Source organism: Lactuca virosa, chromosome 5 (assembly GCF_052849685.1).
Source record: "Lactuca virosa cultivar CGN04683 chromosome 5, Lactuca_virosa_CGN04683_v6, whole genome shotgun sequence".
Taxonomy (NCBI): Eukaryota; Viridiplantae; Streptophyta; class Magnoliopsida; order Asterales; family Asteraceae; genus Lactuca; species Lactuca virosa.
The window spans coordinates 139,130,099-139,155,477 of NC_136430.1; the positions used below are offsets into that span (position 1 = coordinate 139,130,099).

At 35.7% G+C, this 25,379-nt stretch overlaps 1 protein-coding gene across 1 annotated transcript; it reads right to left on the minus strand.

The window, feature by feature from the left end:
• Positions 1-2,536: 2,536 nt before the first annotated feature.
• On the minus strand, positions 2,537-4,307 carry LOC145111801 (uncharacterized). Its single transcript, XM_079048051.1, has 2 exons — positions 3,482-4,307; positions 2,537-2,772 (listed from the first exon to the last, which is right to left on the minus strand). The coding sequence occupies exons 1-2, from the start codon at positions 4,305-4,307 to the stop codon at positions 2,537-2,539; spliced, it is 1,062 nt and encodes a 353-aa protein (XP_078904177.1).
• Between the last annotated feature and the right edge of the window lie 21,072 nt (positions 4,308-25,379).

Here is a 25,379-nt window from a genome sequence, read left to right on the forward strand (position 1 = left end):
TATGTCACTCTATAATCTACTGAACGCAGTCGGTGGTCCTCTATGCGGCCTCTATGCACCCCTTCGCATGTTGACCTACCTCCCCCCCCCCCCCAACAAATCTAGGTTTGACAACACCTCCCATATAACAACACATAAGGAGGTACTCCAGTAATCGCACAATAACTATTGTTATATAAGATCTCGGCCAGAGGTAGGAAGGTATCCCAGCTACCTCCAAAATCAATAACACAAGCTTGAAGCATGTCCTCTAAAGTCTGTATGGTTCTCACTCTGGCCATTTGTCTAAGGATGATATGTCACACTGAATCTCAACTGTGTATCCCAAATCCTTGTGGAATATCTTCTAGAAATGATATGTGAACATGGTAAATGTGTATAACATTACTAATTGATACTGGAACTCCATGTCAGGACACAAATTCCTTGATCTAGATGTTTGCAAGTTGTTATGTCGATGAAATCTCTCTAATGTTGATGAAGTGTGCACTCTTCATTAAGCGGTCGACTATCACCCAAATAGTATCAAATTGATTCAGGGTCTTGGGTGATTTTGTAATGAAATCCATAGTGAGATGCTCTTACTTGCATACGGGAATTTTGAGAGGCTGTAACTTTCCATGGGGCCTCTAGTGCTCAGTTTTAACCTTCCAACATGTAAAACATCTCTCTACATATATGGCAACATCTCTCTTTATGGTCGACCATAAATAATATCTTCTCAAATCTCTATATATATTTCTAGAACCAGGATGAATGGAACCCTTCGACTTATGGGCCTTGTCTATAAGAATTTATCTCGCATACCGAACAAAAAGTACCCAAATATGATCGAAACGAGTGAGCAATCAACGGCTCTCCCTGGCCAAGGTGTGAATCTTCACTCTAAACTTTTCTTAAACTGGTTTATTTATTGCTAGTGCGTCATCCTAAGCTCATATAATCATCTCAAACAGAGAAGTACCAAGTGTCATCCTCAAAGAAGTAACCTGTATGGGAATACATTTCTTCTTGTGGCTTAGTGGATCAGCAACAACATTCTCTTTACTAGGATGGTAAAGTATCTCTAGGTCATAATCATTCAACTCATCCAACCACATTTTCTATCTCATATATTCAATTCCTGATGGTGCATAAGATATTTGAGACTCTTATGGTATGTATAAATAGCGCACTTCACCGCGAACAGGTAGTGCCTCCAGATCTTCAAGGAAAACATAACAACCCAAGTTCAAAGTCATGCGTCGGATATCTAGTACGATGCAGTTTTAGCTACCGAGAAGCATTCATAATAACTTTACCCCTTTGCATGGGAACCACTCCCATCCCAAGTAATGAAGCATCGTAGTAAATTGTCATATCCTCCACTCCATCGGGTAAGGTTAACACCGAAAATTCACACAGACTCTGCCTAAAAGACTCAAAGGCTCACTGTTGATCATCTCCCCATTTGAAAACTACACTCATCTTAGTCAATTTTTGTTAGAGGAACTGTAGCCTTAGAGAAATCTTGGATGAATCGTCGATAGTAGCTAGCTAGCTTGAGGAAACTATTACCTCAATGGAAGTTTTTCGGAACCTCCCAACGCACAATGGCCTCTACCTCGGTCAGATTACCAAGGAAATGAACTTCTCACAACCAAAAATCACACTTCTTGAACTTGGCGTATAAGTCCTCACTTCGTTGGGTTTCAAATAATGCTCTCAAAATCCCTTCATACTCCTCACGACTCTTCGAATATAACAAAATATCATCTATGAAAACGATCATAGACCTATCCAACATGGGTCTGCATACCATGTTCATCAAGTCCATGAATGTTTCATGGCCGTTCTTCAGATCGAAAGGCATAACTACAAACTCATAATACCCATAGCGTGTACGAAAAGTAGTCATGGGTATATCTTCCTCCCTAACCCTCACGTGATGATATCAGGAGTGCAGATCGATCTTGTAAAACTAAGATGCTCCCTACAATTGATCAAATAAATTCTTGATTCTTAGTAATTAATAGTTTTTTTTATTGATGGTGACTTTGTTTGGTTCCCGATAATCAATACATATATGGATGGATATGTCACTCTTTCGGATGAAAAATATTGGAGCTCCCCACGGAGAACTGTTGGGGCAAATAAACCTCAGACTCAGCAACTCCTGCAACTGGGTGGATAACTCTTGCATCTTGGGAGATGCCAAACGATATGGTGCTCTAGCAATTGGCATTGCGCCTGGGATCACATCAATCTGAAAATCGATTTTTTTTCTCAAGGAGGAATACTCGACAAGCTGTTAGGGAACACACCAAAAAGTATTTGACTGTAGGAACCTCATCAATAGACAATTGTATTTTGTCCGACCCACTATCCACTATGTAGGCCAAATAACCATCACACTCACATTGTAAATACTTATGAGCCTTGGCTGTGAAATAGATAACCGATTTTTCCTCCTTTTCTCACCATGAATGGCTAGTTCTCCCCCACTTAGGGCCTTAAATATAACTAAGTTATGTATTCAATAAATCAATGCATTATGTCAATCTAACCAGTCCATAACCATGATGAGGTTGAGTTCACCCATAGAAACCGGAATGAGGTCAAATAGGAATTTCTCGCCATAGATATCAATAGTACATCCTCTTAAAACCTTATCCGCACTCAACATTCTATCTTTAGCAATTTCCACTAACATGGGTGACTTGAGCATACCCAAGGAAATTCCAAAATTCTTGCTAAAAGCAAGAGATACGGAAGAATGGTTCACTCCAGAATCTAAAAGAACCAAAGAATGTATAGAATTGACCAAAAAAGTACTTGATTACACATACAAATATAACTACATATGAATAACCATAAATTGAAGAAAGAAAGAAGAAATACCCATTGTAAAACCCTGATCTATGTATAAATCTAAAACACGAGATTAGTGCGGAATCCTAATCAAGTGATAAACACAAAACAATAAATACGAAACAAGAACACAAACACGAATCTTCAATGCACACTATTATTGATTAATAGTAGGGTACATAAGATCAAACGATTTCTCTCTAACTGTTAATGCTCTCTAAATCTCTCTCCGATAAAACCGAATGACTAACTCTCTAATTGACTGACTCTATTCACGGCTGAAAATAACACATTATATACTAACTAGGTTATAACCCGTGGACACCACGGATGAAAAATTAAATAAAAAATAATAAAATTATAACTTAATTATTGAGCAATATAATGAAAATTTTAATAATTAGGAAAGCATAGTTGGTAGATTTAATAATTAGGAAAGCATAGTTGGTAGATTATCCAATCGAAAATATGTATTTTGAGATATGTTAGAAAATTATAATTTTGTAGAATGAAATATAAATTTAAAAAAACATAAACATAAATTGATACAATAATAAAATTGTACAAAGTTTTTATAAATTCCTAAAAACTTCTTTATACACAACATTTGATGTTTTATTTGTTAGTTTACCATCCTTATCTAAAATTGAAGATTTTAATCCCTCTCTACTTTGAACTCTGGATAAAGAAACGTACAATTGGCCATGTGTAAAAACAGGATCCTTGAGAAATAAAACAACATTCGATAAAGACTGTCCTTGGCTCTTATTAATTGTCATTACAAAACATACAGCCAATGAAAATTGTCTTCTTTGGAATTTGAATGAGATCTTATTTTCGGAAGGAGTTAAGGACATTTTTGGAATAAAAGTCTGGTTTCCATTATTACTTCCAGATATGATAACTGCCTCAATAACACGTTTGTCCAAAGATTTAACCTGTAGTCTAGTGCCATTGCATAAGCCATTTTTCTGATCTATGTTTCTCAATAACATAACCGGAACACCGATTTTTAAAATGAGCTTATGGTTTGGCAAACCTGAGACTTTTAGACCATTTAAAACATCTTGTGAGTATAAATTTGCATCAAACTGATCATTAACAAACTCGGATTGGCAGAGGCTATCTGAACTTAAATATTCCTTTTGCTCTCCTCGAAACAATTTTAGCAAACAATCATTTATTTCTTGGACAACTTCATTCTTGGGAGCAAGTATTCCTCTTTCTTGAAAATAACCCGCAATGTTGAAGTTTTCAAGAATCGAAGGATATGCAAGCTTCATTAATGAACCTCTAGGATCACATGGATCATTAATAAGAATATCTTCCGGAATTTCAACAATCGCTTCACCATCATTCAGACCACCAAGATTACCTTCTCCTATGTCCAAAAGCCAGTTTGAAAACCCCCTTATTTCTTCCATAGCAGATGGATCGCTTCCAACAGTCAATCTCATGTTTTTATATAAATTTAAATAATATTATATTTTATAAAAGTCCTTTTACTTTTTTAATAATTATGAACAACAGATTAAAAATAAATAAATAAAACATATTAAATATGTAAAAAAAAAGTAAGAAATTTATCTTCTTGGCTAAAATGAATAGCATGTACAATAGGTATACATTGAGATGATTCCGCGATATAGTTTTTCTTGGATTTTTTATTATCCAAGTATAACTTTCTCTTTTTTCTTCTTTCTCTAGTGTATGTGGCATCCATATTCTTGTTTGAAATATAATAAAAATAATAAAGTAAAGTTAAAAAGAAAATTAATAATTTGAAAATAACATGATTGGTAACTTATGTAATCCGTATAAACTTCAATTAAGAAATTGAATAATAATAAAATAACAAACAAAAGATAGTTCTAAATCATAATTCGAAAATTAATATATTTCTGGATCATAAACATTCTTTTATTTTTATCTTAGAAAAAGTGAGAACGTATTTTTATCATTCTTTATGCTTGATTTTCATCATGCAATGGAAATTCCACTATCCCTAGTTATATATATATATATATATATATATATATATATATATATATATATATATATATATATATATATATATAATGTAATTTTTTGAAATGTTTAAGATATTTTATTGATATTTAAGACCGTGTTTATGCATAAATTAATAAAAAATACATTCGAAATTAAAAAATATCATTTTAATCATTTTAATGATTATTCAGAATTTTTAATTTATAAAAAAAACCAACCTAACACTTATCGGTAATCCCAAAACGTTCCCCTTCACCTTTTGTCTGTAACATAAACGCTCAAACACAAATGGATTCGGGTGTCAACGTTTACTTATACACATTTCCACAACCACCAATGGATTCGGGTGTCAACGTTTATCCATCTATATCGATGAAGGAATATAGTAATACACAACCGATTAGAAATGTGAAGTGAAGAAAAGCTTACATTGAGTAATACCCGATGTTGAACTCAGAGACAATAAACGCAACTTTGGCGTTTAAAGAAAGCAAGATTGAAGGTAAGAGATGATCAATTGATTGTTAATATTAGTTTTTTTAACAGAAAATACATTATGTCGAAAAAAATTTACCTGTTTTTTTTCTTCCAGAAATGTTGTATATGAAGGTATAAGCGAAAACTGAAGCCGTTCAAAAGAATATATTCACATTCTTTAAGAGCAGAAACACAATCAGGTATATATGCTTTTGGTTCGAATTTTGAAATTTGAGTATTTGTTTAAACATTTGAATTTTGAATTTGCTAAATTTTAGACATAATTTCGTGCATGATTATTCAGGGGATCATATGAGTAAATAAAACATATACTTTATTTGATATACCTTCTAAATTACTTGACATTTGTACATTTGTATATTAAGGGCTTCAATTTTATGTATAATATAAATGATCCATATATGATCCATAGCATTGTATCACACGATAACCACTTAAAGTGGCCATATCTGTATAGGTGTTATTTTTAACTATACCAATTTATACACGTTTTGTTAAATCTGAGAAATAAGTCTAATATTAAAGTTTAAAACCCACACAAACACCAAGTTGTGTATACTTTAATTTATGTTTAACAATCAAGTATTAAGAATGAAGAATCCTAAGATTTATTCTCTATTTGTTACAGGCAAGACTAAATTTTGGTCTGATGAGGATGTACATGTTGTTGGTGGTTGTGTCTAGGTGCATACCTGAAACAAATCAAGATCAATGACAATGTATATCTGTGCTAATGAATGATAAATCTCATTGAGAGCTACCCTCATCCACTGTTCCTACATAATGTTGTACTGCTTTATTGGAAGCTTATAGTAAGTTTATATCCCTTTTTATTTTTATTTCTATTTCTTTTAAGTTGTTGATGTGTTCATGTTTGATTTGAAGGATATTTGATTATTTCAATTTTGTTCCAAAAAAGCTTTTTGCAGTTTCAATCATTATTTTGGGGTATTTATAACGTTTTTTTTGTCATTTTTTTGAATAACATAATCGTAATATCTTTTTTTGATTTTTTTAAATTTTATATTGGTGAGTTTTTAAAATCATTATTACATTAGTTTTGTGGTCAGTGCCTTGCCTTTCATACATTTAACCCATTTTTTAAAATTAAATTGCAGCTAAAGAAAGATGGGAGGAGAAGCGAGTTTTTGATAATGTAAGTACATTGCTTTTCTGTTATCTAATATATAAGCGTATAATTTTTTTTATCTTCCATTTAAACATTTTATATATCTAGACATTTCCATTTAAACTAATATAATTGGGTATATCTTTAAAGTACAATGCCTTGATAAGAAATAAAAATGAAAGTATGATGTTCTAATTGAAAGAAATGACTGTTGAAAATGTGACGATAAACAAATAAATGGTTCTAAGTTGTGTTTTTGTGTGTGACAGTCACATTGAAGTTGATGAGTTGGAAATTAAACATCAACATGAGCATGAGAATTCGGATTCAAGAGCTTATCAGATTGGCATTGAAGAAGATGATTATATGGAAATCGAACATAAAGGTGAGAATGTGGGCCCTAGTGATATCAGTGTCAATGTCATACAACATATTATCCATATGATAATAATACATCATTCTCTTCTCCACCTTCACCTCAAATGGACGAATATACCCCTACCATGACCACTGAAGTAGGAGGGTCCAAATCATATACTGTTCAGACAACAATAGGGTCAACACCGGAACCCACATCATCAACTGGATGTTTTCTATCTGATGTGGAAACGCCTGCCACATTCTTTGAAGATCATCATGGCTTTGAGAGCAGTGGAGTTGTATCTGATATTCCTGAGCTTGATGATGCCGGAGTAAGTTTCTTTTCTCAAATTTAGTGTTTCAAATACCATCAAGTGTTTCTAACTGTGTGAATGTGTGTGTTCGGTTATGTGTGTGTACAATGAATTGTATCTGATGGAAAAGAATGTATTACTAACCTTTAAGAAATCGGTAGAGCAGAGCAGAGAATTTCACTCAAATTCGAGGGCAGAGCAGTAGAAAATGATGTCCAATTCGATGGGTTCATATAAATATGCAGAGAGTAATGAGGTAAAATAATTTATTTAATTGTAGAAAGGTATTTTACTTTGGAGATTTTATTCCTGATTTTGTCGATTTGATTAGTGGGTAATTGATTTAAATTTGAAAATCGGTAGAGAAGATATGATCTGAAAATAGTTGGCAGAAAAAATAAGAACGAAATTGTAGTTTACATATTTTGAGTTTACATAAATAAAGTTGTTTTTATTTGCAGGCAACTTTGGAGTGTAAATTTAAAGGATATGAAAATAGAAGTCAACGATTTGGTTTAAATTGATTTACTGATTTACAGGAGGTGATAATGTCGATTTTTATGTTTTCAATTTCAAAATATATGGCATATAAAATTCCTGATTTATAGGAGGTGATAATGTCGGTATATATATAGGAGTGATTTCAGTTTTTATGGCATAAAACAAATAACCATAAATGTAGGATTGATTATAGTTTTTATTTGTAGGCAAGTTTAAATGGATGAGCTAATTTATAGGAGCTGATATTTTCGATTTTTTGGTGGAATAAATGTGCGGGAATTTGAGTCAAAACACATCCCTGGTAAGGACACGTGGCAAAGTGGAGGTGCAAAAGAGTGACATGTGGCATCCAAATGATTCTTTTATTAGGAATAGATACCTAATTACTAAAGCCCAGCCCAACCGAAAACATCATTAAGCCCACCGAAATCACATGGTGATTTCGGTCCAAATACCACCGAGATCATAGTGATTTCGATCCAAAACCGAGAACTCTAAAAGCCTTGAGAAGCAAAGTATAAACCACAAATTTATGTCCTAACAATGTCCCCTTGGTTTATAGCTTTCTTTTCTTGTCGGTCTTCCTTGATCTTAACTTTCAGCTCTTTCCTCGATCACTTCACGACTTGACTACAAGATGTACATATGAATCTTCTACATGAATAACTTCATATTTAGTACTTGAAATTCCTTCAAAATTTGACTTTTAATACACATTGGGCGTAGAGACTTCTTGTATTGGTTCTTCAAGATCAACACGTTCAGCTTTAAAATTCTTCCTTGATAATTACATAGAGTTCGATGTTTCTTAATCACTTCAGCAGGTTCATAAATAGTATTAAATTGATTGAGGAGGCTTCAATGCAACTCGTTACATAACTTCAAATACAGTTTCACCTTGCTTCTGGGGTTGAAAGGTTGTGTGTTGAAAAATAATTTTCACTTCTTGTTCCTTCGAATGAATATTCTTCATCGATCACAGATGCATCTTGAAAAGTAACCATGACTAAAAGTCCTTGTGGATCACAGAGTCATAAAAACCTTTCTCACCACAGTTGTTCAAGGACCCAGCCTTGGCTCAGATGGAGACTACTCGTAGTATCTGTGTGAACATGGAGGAACGCACTGCGATCTGTCGAGTATCGGAGAACTACTCGTGGCTATTTTTGATGTTAGCCCCTGTGTATCCTCGCTCAAAGATCTCAATACACCTTTTCAAGTTAACAAGTTAATTTAGCCCTTGGCGAGACGTTCAATGGTTTCTTAATCTCAGCTGAGTGTACCATTCTAGTGCCAGTGAGAGTTAATGAGGAATAACTCACAAAACCATTCCTGCGACAAATGTATCTGAAGACATATTTCCACAGTTTAGCATGACACGAAGTCAAGGCCCTTGGCGGGACATTCAACAATAATCGTGCCATGTGAGGTGCATCGCCCTGGTGCCAATACCGTTAATTCCTTACATGCGGAGAATGTATCCGAGAATACATTTCAGTCTCCACAGTTTTGCATGACAAAAAGAATATTAAGACACTGGGCAGGATGTTGAGCGATATATATTTCCCGGTTGGGTGAATCGCCCTAGTGCCATGACAGTTCTTAGGTTACATGAACTGACAAGACCGACATGGAGACGTAACTCCCAACCATTGCTCGTTGAATGAACATGGTCAGCTGTAAAGGGCGACACCTTTCATGACATGACAATTTGTACAGTTTCACGCCTTTAATTCCTTAAATATAATAGTTCTTAGGAAGATACTGCCAAAACCGACTTGAACATAAAAAGTTCCCATCTTCTCTCGCTTATTGAGAGTGAGTGTGTGCCTTTCGGCTGTGTTGGATTAACCAGGGAAATTAAGCTCAGAAATCCAGAGCAATTTGTAACAACGAGATCAAGAAACTTAAACAGTTTAGATCCGCAAGCCGTCAATTCCTTGTGAAAGTAGTGTGAAGTGTAATGTCCGTCAATTCCTTTCCAGGTCTCTTCTCCTTGCTCATCTACGTTTCAAGACAAAGAAATTTTAGTAATAAAAATAAAAATAAAATAACTAAGAATAAAAATAAAATTAAAATACTCTAAAAAACAGTACAATATTTTTAGATTTTGGATTTTTCTGAAAAAGAAATAATAACAGAAATAAACATATTTTTGGAATTTTGGAATTTTATTATTTTTGTCTGGTTTTAATTCTCCCCCTAAATTTATGCATAGAGGAGAAAGAAAAATATATGAACAAATATAACGAAAACAAAAATAAAATATAAAAGGTACAAAAAAAATATGTCAGTGTTCGAAACGTATCATCTTAAGAAATCCTACACGCACGAGCTTGGTTTTAGAAAAAAATAGATTTTTAGATGACTGAAAATCAGCATTATTATCACAGAGAATAGAAGAGTCAGAAAATTCCAACCGTAATTCAGCAATTGATGTAATCCCCATTTGTGATCTTTCCTTTTCCTTTCCCGCAAAGGACACATGCTCTCCATTAAAATTCTGAATGTCATGCAGATGAGAGATGTCTCCTATTATGTGCCTAGAACAGCCACTATCAACATACCGAAGTCTGATGATATTCCTCCATAGCTGATCCGGCACAAAGTGCGAGATTAATTAGTTTTGGGAGCCCATTCCATTTTGAAACCGGGTTGACCTTTGCTATCTACGCATGATACGCGTTCCCAAGTCATATCCTGTTTATCAAACACATAAAATGAAGAGATGTTAGAATTTTTAGGTGATTTGGGAGTGGGAACTTTTGGTACCCATCTGTAGTCAGGTTTAACCATTTTCTTGTTTAATCGGATGGATGCTTCAGCACTTGTTTTGGAGCTTGAGACCGATCGCCGAGATGACTTTAACCTTACCGATCTTGGCTTGACGAAACTATTTCTCAAATCAGATCTCTTGTCAGACATGACCTTTTTGTTCTTGAGAGTCTGATTTTTGGTCTTTGTAGTATTCTAGTCACAATTACTTGATCTCGAGGAGTTTCTCTTGAAAGATCTTCCTCGAGATACATTCTGCCTACCTTTGGCATAATAGGGAATATATGCACGATTTGGACAATTCTTGGCAATGTGACCAGGAATTCCACAGTTAAAGCAGGTTTGTCTTTTAAAATGAATACATTTGGAACTCAGTCCCTGTCCAACTGAATTTCCACAAGTACAAGCACATTTAACAAATTGTTTCACAACTGTATGTGGCTTAAATTTGTTAGCAACTTTATCACAGGCTTTTGAAGCAACAGAAGATAAAATGTTAGTTTTTGAAGAGTTTTCATTAAAACCATAATTTTCTTTGTTTTTCTCGCACCCGTCTTGCACTGTTACTTTCTATTCACATGAAGTAGATGTTGGATATAGTGTCTAAGTCCATAACTATATTTGGTATGTACTTGACCCGACCCGGCATGGTCCATTTGGGTTGCATGGCATTGCAATACTTGGATAGACCAAAATGAGAGAAAGGACACTTAAGGTTATTAATATATTATAAGTTCTAGTATATTAATAATATTATTTAATTAGTATTGATCAAAGAATTAATTTGGAATTAATTAAGTGATCAAAAAGAGACTAAATAAATATATGGGGTGATTGTGTAAATAATCTATTCTTGTATAGTGGGCTAATGATCCATGGTTTGTATGGACTGGGTTAAAACCCATAAGGTGCTCCATGGATAGTGCCTGGAGGTTACAAACTCATGGATCATGGAATATGGAAAGCCATGACAATTAGGGTTTACATGGTGTAACCCTACTTGTGCCACAACTATATAAAGAACCCTATGCAAGAAAAATCGGAACTTGTACAAGGATCAAAGAGGCCTAGCCGATTTTTGAGTATAGTGAACTTCTCTCAAGGTTATTCCAAGAATTGTGGTGTTGTGTGAAGCATTTGAGACATCACATTTGGGGTGCTAGGCTCACAAAGTCATCAAGGAATCCAAGCTACTAAAAGGTATGTTATTCTACTTAAGTTTTGTATTACAAGTTCCCCATAACATGCTAGATAGGAAGTAAACCTTGGAAAATCAAATTTGCATGTATTTAGAGAAAACATAGATCCAAGGTTTCTAGGGTTGCATGTACACCATAGGAGTGTTAGAATGCTTAAAACCCAACAGTGGTATCAGAGCCTAGACTTGTTTTCTTGATACTTGATGCAAACTTGTTGAAAAAGCTCAAAAATCTGGACTCTGCAGCATGAACTCGCCGAGTCCATGGGGGGACTCGACGAGTCCATGTGAAAATTTATCCTACTCGTCGAGTAGGTTATTCCACTCGACGAGTAGGAGCCCCTGAATGCAGATTTTCGAGTTTTGCTGCTGGAAATGGACTAGAAGCATTACCCTAAATTGTTTTGGTGTTTTAAAACTTGTTTTAGATGGTGTAATGCTTATGTTAATCCATTTACAATGGCTAATATCAAAATTCCATGTTTTATATGTGTTAATATGATTCATGAAATTTTGATATGAATGTTCATGTTCTGATGAGTTTTAGAAGATCATAAGAATTATGTGTAACTTGCTTGTAAGTATGATTCTTGATCTTAATGGCTAATGATGGAGTCCATAACTTGTCCTCAAGTTATGGATAACCAAAAGTCACTTCTTTAAAAGTGTCATTAAAGAATAAGAGGTTACATAAAATGAAGAGTCTTCATTTTAATGAACCATTAAACTCATAAGTTATGAAATGAAAGGTCTTGAATAGTTTCAATACTTGCCCTCAAGTTTTAGAATTTGTAAAGTCTTACACCCTAATACTTTAATTTCCAAATTGAACCTTAGAATTTTAAAAGTTTTAAATTCAACCCTTATACTATTATTATATTAAAAGTTTAATTATATAGATATGAATAAGAATAAGTCAGTCTTACCATTAGTAGGCCTCATTCACGAAGCTAGTCTATAAGGGGGTATAAGGTGGTTGCCTATAAAATGGCAGCTTAATGGGTGTCCACTCTCACCCACCGCTTCCTTGACTGGTGGACGGTCGTTAGCCGAACGGGTAGGACAAGGACTTTAAATCCTCATTAAAATTATAATGAAATTATAAAGTAACTACACTTTAATACTTCCCAATCTTAGTTACTTTAGGAAAATGTGAAATAGGTGCTAACCCATGAAATTACACTTTGTACCTTACCAAGTCGTTAGTGGAGCGTGTGTGGTTAACCGACACACTAACAAGGACTAGTTAGAGTGGCAAAGGGAAACTTAATTTTATCATAGATCGGTGGAGCGTGTGTGGTTAACCGGCACATCGATTAGGTGATAAAAGTTAAGGGTGCCAAGTCAATTTGCATGGTTATTCACACCTTGTTTGTGATCCTCGGCATCCCAGTCACAAACTTGAGATGGCACAATCGAGATTCAAACATGCCATTGAAAGTTCAATGTATCTCAAAAGAACTAGGAATTTCAAATCCAATAAAACTTAATAATCTATTTCGTTTTCGTGGTGGAAATTGGTAATCATCATTTACCTACCTTCAAATATTTTATAGCTTGGATTACGGCATCCCTCTTCCAACTATAAATAGTTTGTTGGGTCCTAGCCTTAATATTTCATTTGGGCGACTTATTAAGGACTCTTTATCTAATAAAACTTGTCTTTCTTTCTTTTCAGATGTCTTCCAACACTGCTACTGGTTCAAACCCTACAGTCTCCTTTTCCCTAATGAACTTGTGTGGGAAAGTCACTTTTGATGGTTCCAATTTCAATGAATGGATTAGGAACATCAGAATGATTACTCGCTACGAGGGCAAAGAGTATGTCCTCGATAAGGAGGTAAAGGTTATCGATGAGTCAACTGCTACTCCTGAGGAGATTGCTGATTACACTACCCATGAGAAAGATGCCACTAAGGTGTCTTGCATCATGTTGGCCACAATGACAGCAGAACTCCAGAAACCCTATGAAGATTTCTAACCTTTTGAGATGCACCAGGATCTGATGGATAGGTACCATCAGAGTGCCCATCAGGAGAGGTATGAAATCATTTCCTCCATGATAACAGCTAGGATGAAAGAGGGAGAACCCCTCACCGATCACTTGTAGAAAATGCAAAGGTTCGTGGACTGGTTATTGATGCTTAATGTGGACTTCCCTGAGGACATGGCGATTGACATCATTCTCCATTCCTTACCTCCAACTTATGATCAGTTTCGTATGACTTATCATATAAACAAGGAGGAAGTCACACTAAGTAAGCTTCAAGGACTTTTAAGGACCGCTGAAAGTGGCCTTAAAAGTAAATCAGCTATTACTCCTACTCCTACTTCTGCTCCTGTCTTGGCAATTGGGCAGGGAAAGGGGAAGAATAGAAAGACCCCTTCGAAGGGTACCAATGGAAAGTCTCTTGATGGCTCCTCTTCAAGTGGAACCAAGAAAGGTTCCATTCCTCATTCTTCAAACCCAAAGGAAGCACAATGCTTCTACTGCCAGGAAAAGGGGCACTGGAAGCGAAGCTGCCCCAAATACTTGCAGGATGTAAAGGATGGGAAAGTTAAACCCACCCATGCAGGTATTTACACTATATTGTCTAAAAACTCATTACATACTAACTCTTGGGTGCTTGATACAGGTTGTGGTATTCACATTTGTACTGATTTGCAGGGCCTAAGAAGAAGTGAGAAAGTGGAGCACTGGAAGATAAACTTAATCATGGGGAATAAGAAAGCATCACATGTTACCAAGATAGGAGTTTATTCTTTATTGGTTAATAATGGGTTAATGTTAGATTTGAATAAATGTTGTTACTCTTCTGAAATGGCGAGAAATATTATTTCCTTTCATGGCTTGTACAAACAAGGGTTTTCCTTTTCATTTGATAATGATAATGGTGTTATTAATGTTTGTTACAATGATGTATTTTACTTTAAAGCATTACCTTGTGATGGTGTATATGAAGTTGTGAATGTTGTAGCTAATCTAGGAAATAATGTGTTGTGTATTGATTCTTAAAATAGCTTAGAAAAAGCATCCTTGTGGCATTGTCGTCTTGGACATGTCAACAAGAAGCGCATAGGCCAACTCCAAAAGGCTGGAGTTTTGGAATCATTTGACCTAAAGTCGGATGATAGTTGCGAATCTTGTTTACTTGAAAAAATGACAAAGTCACCCTTCACTGGTTCTTGTGAGAGGGGTGAGGGTTTGTTGGACCTCATACACACTGATGTGTGTGGACCCTTCAAAACTGCCACAAGGGATGCTAATCTGTATTATGTGACTTTTACTGATGATTATAGTAGATATGGATATTTCTATTTAATCAAGCATAAGTCAGAAACCTTTGAGAAATTCAAAGAGTTTAAGTAGGAAGTGGAGAATCAACTGGGCAGGAACATCAAGATGCTCCGATCCGATTGGGGAGGAGAGTATCTTAGTATCGAGTTCCTTGACTATCTTAAGGAATGTGGGATTTTCACCAGTGGCAAAGATTAAGTCTATTAGGGTTATGCTAGCCATTGCAGCATTTCATGGTTATGAAATATGGCAAATGGATGTCAAAACCGCTTTCCTTAATGGAAAGTTGGCTGAGGATGTTTACATGGCTCAGCCAGAGGGTTTTGTCGATGCAAAGTACCCTAATAGAGTGTGTAAGCTTGAGAAATCCATTTATGGATTGAAACAAGCACATCGCAGATGGAATCTTTGCTTCGATGAGAAAGTCAAAGAGTTTGGCTTTTCGAGGAGCGAGGATGAGTCATGTGTATATGTTAGGGATAGTGGGAGTATAGTTAGCTTTTTGGTGTTGTATGTGGATGACATACTACTCATAGGAAATGACATCCCAACCTTGCAGGAGGTTAAGTCCTGGCTTGGGAAGTGTTTCGCTATGAAGGACCTTGGGGAAGCTACCTATATCCTAGGGATAAGGATATTGTGAGACAGGAGTAAGAGACTAATTGGACTTAGTCAGAGTACTTACTTGGATAAGGTACTGAAGAGGTTCAGTATGCAGGATTCCAAGAAAGGGGAATTACCGATCCAGAGTAACGCCAAACTGAGTAAGACTCAGAGTCCGAGTACAGAGGCTGAGATAGTTGAGATGAGTCATGTACCATATGCTTACGCTGTGGGCTCAATCATGTATGTTATGACTTGTACTCGCCCTGATGTGGCCTTTGCTTTGAGCATGGTCAGTAGATATCAAGGGAACCCTGGCAAGGCTCACTGGACTACGGTAAAGAACATTCTCAAGTATCTGCGAAGGACTAAGGACTGGTTCCTTATCCTTAGTGGCAGTGATGACTTGAGAGTGGTAGGATATAGTGATGCTATCTTTCAGACTGATAGGGATATTTTCCGCTCTCAGTCAGGCTGGGTCTTTATCCTAAATGGAGGAGCAATTACTTGGAAAAGTTCCAAGCAGGAGACGGTAGTTGATTCAACTTGTGAATCAGAGTATATAGCAGCAAGCGAGGCAGCAAAGGAGGCGGTATGGCTAAAGAACTTCATTGGAGACCTTGGAGTTGTACCAGCTATAAAAGAGCCAACCGAAATTTTCTGTGACAATGAAAGTGCGGTTGCCTTAGCTAAGGAACCAAGGGATCACGGTAGATCCAGACACATTGACAGAAAATACCATTTCATTAGACATCGAATAGAAGAAGGACTCCTCGTGGCTAAGAGGGTATCATCAGATGAGAACCCATCAGATCCCCTCACGAAGGGACTGAGTAGGGTTAAGCATTTACAGCATGCAAGGCGCATCGGGCTGAATGATGATATTAGATAGGTTTTGAAACTTGTAAAATGTAATTGACATTTGATGATTAAATAAAAGTTGTTGTTTATTTTTGAGTAAAGTGTTACTATCTTATGTTAATCGTTTACTATTGTTTCAATTTTCCATGTTTTGAATTCCAGGATAATTCTATTATTCAAACTCTCCACAGTCAGTCATACTTTGGAAGTAGGTATTGAATTAAGACTGTCATGAATTGGGTGTGTAGATTGTCTAAGGTGTATTAGACTTAGCAATGGTTGCTGCAATATTCATGAGTGCTCATAAGTTCTGAGTATTGGACTCAACCCATGCTCACTTGTATCACTTCATGGAATTTATCTCGAGTGACCGTGAGACGGTAATATCATATAAATCTTCAAACCTAGAGATATGAGTTGTTGACTATGAGTTGGTTATACATTGATTGTACGAAAACGCATTGGTAACTCGATGTTATAAAACTTGCTTTTGTGCATAATTCAGTAAGTAGTCAGTACAAGCATATGAGTCGAAGTTTATCTGTTCCTTATAAGATTAGAAGCGATATCTGGGCCCCTCGATGATTTTGTTTTGACCTATGTACCGGGCCCGGTCAGAACCTAATTGATGTGTTCAATTTAGTTCTATGTCAAACAGATCAGAGATCGAGAAACAACTGCTGGACAATAAGTACGACATTGTTCCATGTATTTGTCCGACTGATATCTTAAGAGCAGAGGATTATATGATCACTTATCTTAAATGGCGTATCATCATCATCATCTTAGTTCCAAGAGACTTTGAAAGAGCTAGGATTGCTAGTCGGATTTTGAAGTCATATCTACAACTATAGTTATTAGACTTATCCAAGTGGGAGACTGTTGGATATAGTGTCTAAGTCCATAACTATATTTGGTATGTACTTGACCCGACCCGGCATGGTCCATTTTGGTTGCATGGCATTGCAATACTTGGATAGACCAAAATGAGAGAAAGGACACTTAAGGTTATTAATATATTATAAGTTCTAATATATTAATAATATTATTTAATTAGTATTGATCAAATAATTAATTTGGAATTAATTAAGTGATCAAAAAGAGACTAATTAAATATATGGGGTTGATTGTGTAAAAAATCTATTCTTGTATAATGGGCTAATGATCCATGGTTTGTATGGATTGGGTTAAAACCCATAAGGTGCTCCATGGGTAGTCCATGGAGGTTACAAACCCATGGATCATGGAATATGGAAAGCCATGACAATTAGGGTTTACATGGTGTAACCCTACTTGTGCCACAACTATATAAAGAACCCTATGCAAGCAAAATCGGCACTTGTACAAGCATCAAAGAGGGCTAGCCGATTTTTGAGTATAGTGAACTTCTCTCAAGGTTATTCCAAGAATTGTGGTGTTGTGTGAAGCATTTGAGGCATCACATTTGGGGTGCTAGGCTCACAAAGTCATGAAGGAATCCAAGCTACTAAAAGGTATGTTATTCTACTTGAGTTTCGTATTACAAGTTCCCCATAACATGCTAGATAGGAAGTAAACCTTAGAAAATCAAATTTGCATGTATTTAGAGAAAACATAGATCTAAGGTTTCTAGGGTTGCATGTACACCATAGGAGTGTTAGAATGCTCAAAACCCAACAGTAGAAACATTAGTATCGTTCACCTCAATATACTCAGTTCTGCCGGATTGTTCAGTATTAACTGAAACAGTTACAGTAGGCTGACCATCTTGAACAGATTTTTCTGTCTCTATGGTTTCAGAAGCCGGAGTATAGTTATCATTGAAAGGAGGTGGTACACTATGATACCCTAAGCCATCTTTCTGGTTATCTTTCCATTTCAATTGTTTTTCTATCATAGATTCAACTATCTCACTTGACACATCAAATTTCTTAAAGTTAAATTCAGCATCTTTAAATTTAGCTTTTAACGCATCAAGTTCGGTAGTTAATTTGGCAATTTCCTCTTTTGCATAACGATGGTGAACAGTTTTAATGATATATTCCTCCTTAATCCTAATTACATCTTTATTTTGAGCATCTAGTTTTTCTTTAAGATGCTTGTTTACTTTGTTAATTTCATAGATTAAATTTTTAAGATCAAAAACTTCTCTAACTAATAATTCATTTTGTTCATGGTATTTATTTATTTTATCTTCACAGGACTGAGAGCATGAAGTTTCACTTACCTCCTTGGTACTAAAAGTGGTGATTGAACTGTTGTAAGGGCTCATTATTTACTAACGGTAAAAATATGATTGTGCAATTTGATTTTGACCAAAGACCAAGATAAATGCCCTTTGACCGAAAACCTTGAAAGTCAACCAGTTTGACCGAGATCGTTGACAGAACACAATGTCAGATCGAAAACTCTTATCTGAAACCCTGTCTGACCGAAAACTAGATGTTTGACCTAGTTGCTGACCGAGAACTCTAGTAGCCGCCGAAATCACTTTGACCTTGTCGAGAACTCAAGTGTGCCGCCGAAATCACCCAGGCTAAACCGAAATCGATGATTCTGATCTCAATTTCCAAATAAACGAAGAACACGATGAACACTTATGAGCAACAAAGGTGGTTTTTCGCCAAAGGAGACCCAAAAACGCCAAAAACTTCAAAAATTTTATGGATTGTTTTGAAAACTAATTGATACCAAAACAGCTTTAAGTCATTTTCTTGCTCTGATACCAACTGTAAAACTCCGATCTATGTATCAATCTAAAACATGAGATTAGTGCGGAATCCTAATCAAGTGATAAACACAAAACAATAAATACGAAACAAGAACACAAACACGAATCTTCAATGCACACTATTATTGATTAATAGTTGGGTACATAAGATCAAATGATTTCTCTCTAACTGTTAATGCTTTCTAAATCTCTCTCTGATAAAACCGAATGACTAACTCTCTAGTTGACAGACTCTATTCACGGATGAAAATAACACATTATATACTAATACCTAATTACTAAAGCCCAGCCCAACCGAAAACATCATTAAGCCCACCGAAATCGCATGGTGATTTCGGTCCAAGTACCACCGAGATCATAGTGATTTCGGTCCTAAACCGAGAACTCTAAAAGAATTGAGAAGCAAAGTATAAACCACAAATTTATGTCCTAACACCCATCATGACATCGGAGGTTGCAATAGCCTCGATGATTATAAGCTGAAATGGCCTACCATGGGCCATCGAATCCTTGGGATTTTTATGCCCTATGATCTTCAGAGTAGCAGGGGTAGGAGTCACAAACGTCTAACCGGTCCCATTTGGGTACTCTACTTTGAAGTTCCCAAACTGATTGCACCCAAAAAAAAGATTCGAAGGCTCCTTATAATCCTTGTTGATGTGTTCTGGCTTCCCACATTCACAACTCACATTTTTCCCTGCCCTAGACTCTCCAAGATGATTCTTTCAATATTTTCTGAACTTCGGATAGGTCTTCTTGATATCCCCTTGCCTCCAGATGTTTTGAACTTCTTTTTTGCATGACTGGTCATTTGAGTAGGGGTTGTCTCTTTAGCTTCATCTACCTCACTAACTTAATCTCGCGAAGGCGGGCTATCTCAATCATATCCCATGAAATGTTTGGCATCTCGAGGTAGCCACATACTATCTAATCTAATCAATCGGCATAGAACAGTACTCAGACATATTCATTCAAAGTCTCGGTAATGTGTCTCAGAGCCACGATCTCATCAGTAAGTTGCTAAACCTCCACAACTAGAATGAACTCCTCCCTGAACAGAGTCGAGAAATTGGGCCATGTCATGCCCGTAATCGCAACTGGTGAATGATAGATTTCAGTAAATTTCCACTCGGCCTTGGTTATATGTGTCAAAAGGCTCAAAGCATAGCAAACCTTGCCCCCTCTGGATAGTAGATAGTGTAGAAAGCAGCCTAAATGTTTGTCATCAACCTCATGCTAGCAACAAGATCCTTCTTCCCATCTAATTTTTGTGGCTTGCATGAGAAAAATTCTCTACGGATTGCTCTATGAGCATACCTTGACCCAAGATCCTGAGTAGCCAGGTTGATGCTGTAATTCACATCCTCTGACATCTCAGTCCTAAACTGGGTGAACAATTCAGGGAGTAGCTGTTAAACTGCCTCACTGACCTCACTGGTGATCACCTATCTGAAATCTAGAATCACATCCATTCTTGGCACTCCTTTCTTGATAGGAGGTATACCTTTGGTTTGCACCATAGTTGGATAAAAAATTGTTATTATTAGAAATAGTTTTAAAGATGTTACCCTAATACAGTACCCCACTAGTACTCCAGGAGCCTTTGTGCTTCTTCAAGATCCAATTACCCATCCATGTTCTTCTGATGGTACATACCCTATACCATTTTCCACACTTGTGAATAATTGCACCTTTGGATTGACACGAAGTTTCATTACCGAACTAACTGTTCGGTATTGCCACCAATATTAATTTTAGTTTCTATCGTCCCACTTAAACAAAATGCAATTTATATAATCAATTACGCATGATTTCCTGGACTACATAGGAACTTGAAAGATCAATTCTACCATAAATCCACAAACAAACATGGAACAAGAAGTAAGGCTAAATCAATTTTTTTTAATCTATGTAACCCCAATTACGCATAATTACGTCATACGGACTACAATTTTCCCAGAATAATTTCTATGTCACATCACGAAAGCAAATACTGATTGCATATAATTTCATATAATGTAAGTAGATCTACTTCACAATAAGCATTTAGCTGAATTAACTATCCATGGAGCTCATATAACTTGAGCGCTCTGCATTCTCTTCTTCAAGGCATATGACACTTTGAAAAACTCATAGTGGTTTGTGTCTAAACATACTAAAAGAATGTTTAATTCTCTTTGCTCTGCAGATACCAACTTGTAACATCCCAAATTATAAACTGAATATATATATATATATATATATATATATATATATATATATATATATATATATATATATATTTGAAATAATCATGTCAATTCCAAATAATAATTTCAAACTGTTTCAAATATCATCTATGAAAAGGTTACAGACCTATCCAACATGGGTTTGCATACCTTGTTCATCAAATCCATGAATGTTTCACGGGTATTCGGCAGACCGAAGGGCCTAACTACAAAAATCATAATGCACATTGGATGTGTGAAAATCAGTCTTTGATATATATTCCTCCTTGCCCCTCATGTGATGATATCCGGAGCATAGATCGATCTTGGAAGACCAAGATGCTCCCTACAACTTATCAAATAAATCATCTATTATTGGTAATGAATACGTTTTCTTGATGGTGTATTTAGTATTGAAATTCATAACATAAAAGATAACATAAATAAGTGCAACCCCTAAAAATGCTCAAATCCCCGAAATCAAGTTGGTTGCTTTCCCTTCGAGCCTGAAGGACCAACAACTAAAAGCATAAACTAGCAACTGTAAGCCTACAACTTAGTGAGCAATCACATCACTTAAATACTATAAAAATGACATGCAAATATGATAATTCACATAAGCATGTAACTGAGCATATTCTACCATATAAACCTAATTTTCTTGCAAACATATTTTCCCATGATAACTAGATTCCCTCCGAGAGGAAAATTTCTTGTAGAACGTCTAATGACCCCTTCCATCAAAAATCTCTATCATCGTCCTTGAAGGTTTGTATCGATCGGATACACTTTAAGTATGAATAACAAATAACAAACTAACTAAGAAAAGATAAAACAGAAAAACAAAGAACACGAGCAATCACAAATATGCTTTCACTAAGATATACATTAGGGTTTCACCCTAATGTTGAATATATACGCTTACAATAACAAAAATCCCACTAATTAAGGGATGTATACCTATCTAAGTAAAGGTCTAATCTTAATCACAAAAATTATGGATCAGATATCTATTATATATATATATATATATATATATATATATATATATATATATATATATATATATATATATGTGTGTGTGTGTGTGTGTGTGCGTGTTATGTATATATATAAATATACACACACACACACACATAAAACTGCGTAATATACAAAAGATCACAAAGATCATTATCTTCACGTTGACGTTGATGAGGTCTTGTGTTGGTGCTAGAGTTGGTAGTGATGTTGGTGTTGGCACTGGCGGTTAGCATGTAAATTGTTTGACTCATTAGATCGTAAAGTGTGACCTTACAATCTCCCTATCTGATGATGTCAAAACCAATCTTAAACGAATTATTTAGCATTTCCGAGAAAATGTATTGGCTCTTCCTCACTTTTGGTGATCAGCAGTGGAAGCAGTAAGGGCAATGGAAACAAACAGCATATCATGAGTTGCATTGGAATTATAGAATGTTGATATGCTCCCCTTTAGATGTATAACATCTGACATTTGCTCCCCCCTGAAAATGGGAATTTCCTTTCTTTAAACTGATAGCATAGTCTATTCATCACTTTGAGATACCTTCCCTTATGAAAGATGTGAAGACAACGTATAATAGACCATGTGCCATCGTTTCTCCCCTAAGCAAATGAACAGTATTGGTAGCATGAATTCGCCCGAGTATATGAATATTTCTCCCCCTTTTTGACATAAACAACATATATGCTACGCGGAAATGATCAGCCTATCCAGATTACTCAATCAATGGATCAAGGATGTAGCTGATTATTAAGTAAGTTGTGACGTCTCTTGATAATGTGGGTTTAAACTATCATTCACTGACATAGTATTGTGAGGTCTCATAAACATATGGTTCTATACACTGAATCATTAACTTCTTTTATTAGAAGAATAAAGGGCAAGAATGGAATGATGCATGTAATACATTATGGTATGAAATGTACCCATCGGCAAAGAGTGTCGAAGTTTTTTTAGTGTATGGCTAATACAGTGAATCATTAACTTCTTTAATAGAAGAATTTTTTGGAAAGAATGCGTAGCCGCATGTAATACATCACAGAAAATGATATACCCATCGTAATAGATTTTTCGAATTCTCATCAGCGCCTGGCTTCATACGCTGAATCATAAAATTCTAAAGAATAACATATGGTGAGAAAGGATTGGTACATGTGATAAGCTGTGGTGTTTAGCTTAACCATCAACAAAAAATTTTCAAGCCGTCATTAGCGTATGGTATCTTACGCTGAACCATAAAGCTTTAAAGAAGAATTTATGGACAAGAGGGGGTTGGTGCGTGTGATAGCCTACAGTACATAGACTAACCATCAACACAAAGTTTCAACCTTTGATCAGTGTGTGGTTTATCATAGTGAATCGTTAAGTTTTATTGAGAAGAAAGTAAGGAAAGAACGGAGTGTTTCAATCACGCTGAGGTGAAATCGGCGTGAAGGATAACCAATGTCAACTCATCAACAAGAAGTGGTTTATCATCCATATCATAGAGTTAAGTTTCATACTAAAATTCTATAATTCACCATCCATTCATTTAATGTTGTACAAGACAAAATAAATAAAAAAAGAGCATAAGAAATGGTTAACAAAAGAATAGTTAAAAAGGAATATACAGCTTTTTCAGACCTCCTTTTCGTAGCCTTTTTCAGGAGAATCATAAAACTGATGCTAGAAGATCTTTTGATTTAAAAACACATATATCAATTTCCTTTCATCGAGATACGTCCTCTTCAATATAGTCTATAAAATAATGCACAATCAAGAACAAGCACATCAATATAAAATAAAACTCGCTGCAAGCCAAGAATGATGAATCCTTTAATCATTGAGATGTTGTAGATAGATTCCAAGCTTTATGTTTATTAGGAGCAAGAGAGAAACGAGAACTATTCTTTGTAACCTACAAGTTAACTAGCTCAAATCCATGTAGCCATTGAGTTGACAAGATCAACAAAAGGGAACTCGAGGTTTTATCGGATTATGAGTCAGTATCTGAAAGTAAGACTCATTATATTGATGTTTGCTTCTTGTATCCATAATAGTGAGTGGAGTAGAGAGAGAGTGTTGTCAACAACAAGAAGAATTGATGTTAATATTCTTTTCAACAACTAGAGCATTCAAAACATTCTGAATGGCGCGAACTCTTTCCACCTCCGAAAGCAAGACGTGCAGATATTCCGTAGATTGGCCTGAAAAATTGAGAAAATAGAGTACTTGAAACCATTAGACGCAAAGCTTAAGCAAACTATGTAAAGTTCTTTAAGGAAAAACATAATAAAAGAAACACTTGTCTTGATGTTTTCGTGTTTTAAGGAAGAAACTAGAAGCAATGTTATTTTAAAAGAGTTAGAAAAGGATTAAGTAATTGCAAGCATGCAAGATCAGCAATCAATTTGTTTAGGGTCTTCTCGTCGAATGCCTTTGTAACACCCTATTTCGAACCATTTCCTATTTCGGGGTTGTGACCTGAAGATCACATATCATAAGGCTTTGGGCTTTGGGGAAAGAGAGATTTAGACCCCTTTGGATGTGGATAATGTGGATTAGGTGATCCGAGAGTTCGGTTTGTGCTTTGGAGCCCAAGGGTATAACGGTTAAGTGATGGTTCGGGACATTTATGAATTTTGGATTGAAGTTTGGAAAGTTTCAAGGCTAATGAGATGATAGGATTGTAGAGCTTCTCATTAGCTTTCTGTGGACATAAGGATATTTGAAATCAAACTTAGAACAAACAAGTTCTGGCCTTCGGAAGGTTGGTGGTTTTAGGGCTAAGCCTAGTATGTTGGGCATACAGGGAGTACGTCGGGCGTACTAGGATGGATGATCGCAGATGGCCCTTGGAGTATGTTGGGTGTACTCCAATCAGGTGCAAACCCTAATTTAGTGTCTTGAATTCTATTTATAGGCCTCAACTTATGTCCAAACCCCATTTTCCTCAGTCTCCATCAACCTTAAGCCAAAAATCGAAACCCTAGCCTTGATATGAGCATTCTTGAGGCTTTTGAGTGTTTTGGAATGTTTTTGGTGCACATTGAAGAGGAAGG